Source organism: Myxocyprinus asiaticus, chromosome 33 (genome assembly GCF_019703515.2).
Source record: "Myxocyprinus asiaticus isolate MX2 ecotype Aquarium Trade chromosome 33, UBuf_Myxa_2, whole genome shotgun sequence".
Classification (NCBI taxonomy): domain Eukaryota; kingdom Metazoa; phylum Chordata; class Actinopteri; order Cypriniformes; family Catostomidae; genus Myxocyprinus; species Myxocyprinus asiaticus.
In genome coordinates, this window is record NC_059376.1 from 7679811 (window position 1) to 7686998 (window position 7188).

At 35.6% G+C, this 7188-nt stretch overlaps 1 protein-coding gene across 1 annotated transcript in view; it reads left to right on the forward strand.

The window, feature by feature from the left end:
* The window catches only part of LOC127424402 (mitofusin-2), a 54531-nt gene extending 47858 nt beyond the window's left edge, over positions 1-6673 (forward strand). Inside the window, exons 15-18 of the mRNA XM_051669576.1 lie at positions 621-776; positions 1686-1882; positions 5356-5490; positions 5671-6673. Of these exons, the coding sequence (XP_051525536.1) occupies positions 621-776; positions 1686-1882; positions 5356-5490; positions 5671-5740 (558 nt within the window). The 3' untranslated portion in view covers positions 5741-6673. The remainder of the gene's footprint in view (positions 1-620; positions 777-1685; positions 1883-5355; positions 5491-5670) is intronic.
* Positions 6674-7188: the final 515 nt, after the last annotated feature.

Consider the following 7188-nt stretch of genomic DNA (forward strand, 5'->3'; position numbering starts at 1 on the left):
CTGAACACATGGATTTAACCGCTGCAGTCTTATGGATTACTTCTATGCTCCCTTTTATGTGGATATTGGAGCTTCAAACTTTTGGCACCCATTCACTTTTGTATGGACCTACAGAGCTGAAATATTCTTCTAAAAATCTTGTGAAAATTGATAAAGTTAAAAGTTGTTCTGCAGAAGAAAGTCATACACATCTGGGATGCCAGGAGTGTGAGTAAATCATGAGAATTTTCATTTTTGGGTGAACTATTCCTTTGAATAGGTTTTTCCTATGCACCTGTTGATAATATATCAGGTGTGTTGTGTTTGTTTTTTTGTTTTTTTGTTTTTTTTTGTGGACATTATAAAATGCCACAAATCTTAATGTTCTCAAAATAGGCTTCATTTTCTTAATGTTATTTTTTTTATTTCTTTGATTTTGGGGTAAAGTTTTACTAGTGGATGTTCTTGACAACTTTCATGAGATTAATCCATATATGTAATCTCTTAAACTCTTAAGCTGTTTTGTAGCAGTAATAATTATATGAATGTTAAGAACTGTCAGTGTGAAACATCCTGTCTTTTGTGAAGGATTAGTACTAATTGAAGATGTAAATGAAGTGTGTGTGTTTGTGTTGTGTCAGGTTCCCAGGCCGATGGCCATCACTCCGGTCAGCACCAGTATGCCTCCTTTCCCTCAGGGATCCATGACCCAGGAAGAGCTCATGGTATCCATGGTAACTGGATTGGCATCACTCACCTCCCGGACGTCGATGGGCATCATAGTTGTTGGAGGAGTGGTAAGAACGTGTCAAATAATTGTAAACTGTTTTAACAAGCACTTTATCTAACACACCAGAATTCATCTGTACCTGTATTATTTTGATTAGCTTAAAGGAATGGCTCACCCTAAAATGAAAATTGTCATTTACTCACTGTTACGTTGTTCCAAACCTGTATGCTGTCTTTTTTTTTTTTTTTTTCTGAAACAGAAAAATGATAATTTTGAAGAATCAACATGCAGCTCTTTTTCATACAATGACAGTTTATATAGACCTGTCAAGCTCCAAAAAAAAACAAAAATTAAATTTAAAAGTCCATTCAACTATAATTCAAGTCTTCTGAAGCCATACAATAGCTTTAAGTGAGGAACAGACTGAATTCAGATTTTTATTCAGTAAAAATCTCCCTAATCAAATGTCGCCAGTGCCATAGGTTGGACATCAAGCGGTACTGGTTCTAGTATGTCTCGTGATCAAACGTCATCATGCCATAGGTGGCAAATATGATTTAATGGCTGGATTGGAGGAGAAGATTTTCAGTGAATAACAACATAATTTACAGTCTGTTTCTCAAATAGACCTGTTCTATGATTTCAGAAGACTTAAAAGTTACTTTTATGATGTTGTTTTTGTCCTTTTTGGAGCTTGGCAGACATGGTAATGAACTGTTGTTGTATGGAAAAGAGCTGCGTGAAGATTCCTCAAAATTCTTCTTGTGTTCCACTGGAAAAATAACAGCATACAGGTTTGGAATAAGGGTAAGGGAATTGTTCATTTTCATTTTTGGGTGAACCATTCCTTCAGATATGTTATTATAAAGCTTCTTCGTTTTCATTATAGTTTCTCCTGGTATATTAATTTGATCAGTCATAATAATTGGTGGAATATTTGTCTATCAAATGTTTGATCTCTCTGCATGTGTGTCAGATCTGGAAGGCAGTGGGCTGGAGGCTCATTGCTCTCTCTCTCGGTCTTTACGGGCTGCTGTATGTGTACGAGAGATTCACCTGGACCACCAGGGCCAAAGAGCGAGCATTTAAAAGACAGTTTGTGGAATACGCCAGTGAGAAACTGCAGCTCATCGTCAGCTACACTGGATCCAATTGTAGCCATCAGGTGCAGCAGTAAGTATGAAGGCTGAATCTACCTTTGCACAGATTATAGCAGTGTTGCGTCATGTCAAATCCTGCCTACCTTGGACCCCAAAATGATTCCATTAGCTTAGGAACGTTTGGGGGATTTACTCTATTTGGTGCCTAAGAAGAAATCCTAAAATATAAACTCCAATCATGATTTACACTTCAGTCATCATTCTTCAGGAAATGTAAATATCTAGTAGTTCACATATAGAGTATTATATAACTCAAGCAACAAGGGGTTAGATTAATCTTTCTTTGTGTTTGGTGCTGTCATAGTAGGGTTGAAGTGTGTAAATGTTTAGATGATTTCAGTAGTAAGAGAAAAACTGAAATACAAGGAAAAATTATAATAAAATGATATGTACAAACACACATTCTAGCGTGACACTCTTTTCCGCATCAGACTTCATAGAAAGCTGCTTAGTCCAATTTAATCCAGAGAGTGTAGGTTGTGTAGAGTCTGAATGTCAATGCAGATGTTGTTGTCACTTATATATTACATTAGCACTCACATATAAGTAGAGATTTACCTGAAACAGCTCTTCACTAACGCCCTCTAGTGGAGAAATAACACTGTAAATGGGATTAAAGGAATTTTTTGCCCAAAACATTATTATTTTATCTCAGTCATGTCATCCCAAACCTGAATACTGTTTATTGTTCTGTGTAAATCAGAAGTAGAAAATGTATGCAACTATTGCCAGAAAATAATAGTTCATAGTAACCAGGCGATATCAATCTCCACAAAGCACCAAAAAGGTTGATGTTAATGCTAAATGATGTTATAATTTCATATAACAATAAAATATATATATAAAATTTTTTTTTAAAAAATGATGATGACATAGGGTGGGGTTGGGTGTTTTATAAATGCAGATCAGTTTGGACCACATTTAAAGTAATAGTTCACCAAACATTTTTAATTCTCTCATTGTTTACACACCAAATGCACATATTCGGCATGATTTCTCACCACAATTAACATTTTAAATCGAAACAATAGATTCCTAACGAGACATTCACACATGGAGCGAATAGACGCACCACAGGCAATTTGCCTCTCATAATCGCATCGCCTTTGGTGTGCAAAGGCCTTTATGCGGTCTCAAACTTATATGATTTTCTTATGCAGAACACGAGCTGAGATTGAGGATTATATGATGTCTGTTTGTCCGTCCATTCAATGCAAGTCAATGGGGTCCAGAAATTCCAAGCTCAAATAATTACAGCATAAAGGTAATCCATAAGACTCGAGTGGTTTAAACCATGTCTTCTGAAGTGATGCGATCAGTTTTGGGTGAGAACCGACCACAATGTAACACTTTTTTTTTTATTTATTTTTTTTACTATAAGTCTTTCCATCTGCAGTCTCCTTAACATGATCATGATTTGAAACTCGATTACACTTCCTCACGCTTGATGGTTGCGCAGAGCGCTGACCTCTCACACAAAACCAAACGTATCACTCTAGAAACATGGATTAAACCACTTGAGTCGTATGGATTACCTTTATGCTGCCTTTATGTCCTTTTTGCAGCTTAAAAGGTTTGGACCCCTTTGACATGGTTTGTATGGACAACTTTTTGTGTTCTGCAGAAGAAAGTAAGTCATATGAGTTTGAGACGACATATGAGTGGGTAAATGATGTGAGAATTATCATTTTTGAGTGAACTATTATCTTAAAAGGACCACTGTTTTTACAGATCTAAATGTGGTGTTTGATATTTGGGAACCTCAACCTTATACAGCTAAGCTTGAATTTCTTTGAACATCATTACAGGGCAATAGGAGCACATTTACGAGAAACTGCCTGCAGGATTCCCACGGTCATGGAAAAGGTTAAAAATCAGGGAAATTTTAAAATGGTGATTTCCAGAAGGGATGCACCGATACCACTTTTTCTCTTCTGATATCTGAAATCTCAGTATCGGCCGGTCCAATACCAGTGTTGTTGTTTTTTTGCATAATCAGTTTAGAATGTCTTTACATTATTGTGTGGAACTAATTGGGAGTACTCTTAAATATGTAAAGAAACACAAACCTCTAACAACACATTATTTCAATATAAATGTATAGTCTATTAAGAGACTTTATTGTTAACCAGTATACTGGATAATGTAGCAGCAAAATTAACAGTAATTCCAGTATAAGTCATCAGTAGAAATGAAGCCAGTTTTCTTTGCAAAACTTGTATCTGGACTTTAAAGGATTCACATTTCTTTTTTTGTTCAATTTAGTTGTAAGATATCAGTCAACTTTTCATTTAAACACATTCAACTTAAATATTGTTATAAATTGTAAACAAATAATAATGAAAATAAGAAATTATTATTATTATTATTGACTAAGAACTTTAAAATAAACTAATATATTTCAGTCATGCACTTAACTTTAAAACCCACACTGTTTTATTTTGATGATCCTGACGCTCCAGGAAGTCCTGTACGAGCCTGTTTGTGGGCTACTCCACAGTAGTTTAATTCGCTTATTCAAATTCTGGTGAAATGCTCCTCCGGTGCCGTTCTAAATGCATATTATAATTGAACCGAGATGTTGTTCATGAGTAGCGCTCGCATATGAAAATAACCACGAGCTCTGAGGCCTGAAAATAGCCGCGACCGCCTCACCAGCCTGCGCGTGCTATGTATGTGTATCAACAGAGCAGCGCCATTCACTAACGTACTGCGCGTTCATACTACCTGTGTATATTTACTTACTGAACACAGCCTTTTGCGATTCATAAAGCTATCGCACGTCTTCAAGTGACTTTGAATACAGTGCGCGAGTCATATGAACTACTCTAATGGTGCTTTTATGGTTCTTTTTATGTCAGTTTTGGAGCTTGACAGTAACGAACATGACTAACACACAGTATCGGATTTGGATCAGTGTCTTCGGACCGATACCGATCTGTCTAAAAATGTAAGTATCGGAGCCGATACCGATACAGGTATTGGATCGGTACATCCCTAATTTCCAGGGCAGGAAAAGTCATGGGAATTAATAATAATAATAATGATCTTAAAATAAATCCTGGAAGATTAATGGAAATTCAGTTTGGGAACCCTGTGACTTTTATTTATGCTTATTTAAAGAAATACATTTAAAAATCATTGCATTATTTTAAATGACTGCATTATAGTCATGAGAATCACCATTGAGAAAAATGGGAATTACAAAAAAAAAATTAAAGGGTAAATAAAAAAAAGTGTTTAGTGCATGTGTCAGCAAAGATTTTGTTAATTATATTTTAGTTTTTATTTCATGGACACGAGCATTGTTAGGCATCTAAAATGCACGAGACATGTGAAGACCTAAAGTGTGCAGGTCCAAGCCTTCTGAATTTCTTCCAAAGGTTTGATGCTACGTATGAACCTCAGAGAATTTGACTAGATGTTCCTCAGAAGCACTCATTGCAGCAGCCTGCTAACATGTAAAGCTGTCTTTGTGTTGAACAGGGAGCTGGCCAGCACCTTCGCTCAGCTCTGTCAGCAGGTGGACGTCACACGACAGCAGCTGGAGGATGAGATTCGAGACTTGAACAACAAGATCGAACAGTTGGACTCCCTGCAGAGTAAAGCCAAACTGCTCAGGTGAAAGTCTGACATCACTAATCACATGATTGAAATGTTGAATTACCCATTGGCTGTTTAGTTGCAGTTATCCTGAGGATTGATCTCAATACACTGACTTCAGCACTGGAATTATGTGATCAGCCAGAACATCATATAACATTTCATAAATAACGTGCATGTTTGTGGTTTCTTCTACAGGAATAAAGCTGGCTGGCTGGACAGTGAGTTAAATATGTTCATACAACAGTACCTTCAACAGGGTCGATAAAGAGATCGACTCTGATCAACGCCATGAGCAGTGTAGAGCCCAGCAAACTCATCTCTCTCTCTCTACCGCTGCACTTTTAATATCTACTTCTGCAAATAATTGAACACTTGTTACATAGCAAATATTATTGCTCATTGCATTTGTTTTCTTTTATAGGTTCTACAATGTATTTTTTTTTTTTCTGTTAGTATGTATTGCTCTGAAATATGAGACCTGCCTTTTGTGACGTGCCAGTTTGAAGAGAGCTTCCTTTTTGTTTCTTACTGATTCTTTTTCTATTTAATACAGGAGTGATTATTTATTCTTTGTATAAGAGGTTATGCAAAGCATTTGACCCCTGTGTAGATTGTGGTTATATAGATTCCCAGACTGAGATTTTTCTGTATGCCACTGGAAGTTGCAAAAAGTGAGATGCCTATTTTAAATAGGCTTTCACATGCCTTGTTATTATTCGGGGCATGTGCCGTACAATTAACTTAAAGGGATAGTTCACCTAAAAATTATCATTCGGTCATCATTTTACACTCATGTTGTACAAAACCTATATGACTCTCTTTCTTTGAAACACAAAAGGAGGTTTTGGCAGTTTGTTAGAATAAGTCGCCATTCAGTTTCATTGCATTTATCATTGCAGAAAGGCATATGGGTTTGGAACAACATGAGGGTGAGTAAATAATGATAGACTACAAAAAAAAAAAAAAGTCCTGAGTTCTTTATATAGTCTGAGATTTGCTAGTGTGCAGGCTTGTAGAGGAATTTAGTGGATTTTCTTTTTTTTTTTTTTTTTGTGTAAATCCAAGCTGAGTTAAAATCTTGTCACTCTCTTCCCAATTTATTTTGGAGCATTAAAAAAAATGAAGAGATTGTTTGAGATGCAACCATTTTGTAAACTCTTGATACACAACACAATCTTTTTTTTTTTTTTTTTTTTTTTACACAGTTCAAAATATTTTTTTCTATCGAGTATCATTTGACCTGATGTAATCAGTGATAATTTTGTGCCTCATTGTTTTCTTCATGCCTGCCCCATATTAATACTAATCGTATGTTGTGTCAATATGGTGCATATTGATACATTAATTTAACATGGTATATAAGAAATGCATAGGCAAACCAGTTTTTATGTGAAGTTGGGCACTATTTTTGGGTGAATCTGACGAATAAATGTCTGACTTATATTTCACCATAATATCAAAAAACAAAGAATATTCTATAATATTGCATGAAGAAAATGTAGCTTCTTTTCTGCATTGTGACGTCTTCCCCTCAACATTCTTACTGTAATGTGAAATCTCATAATTCAGTCATGAACACTATCCTGCCACAATGAATTTTTGCATATTTACTTTTTTGTATTACAGTAATGAGAATTGCAGATGAAATATGTTTGAAATTGTCTTGAAAATAATGTCACAATAAGACAAAATCCTAATGGTCCTAAACGGTCT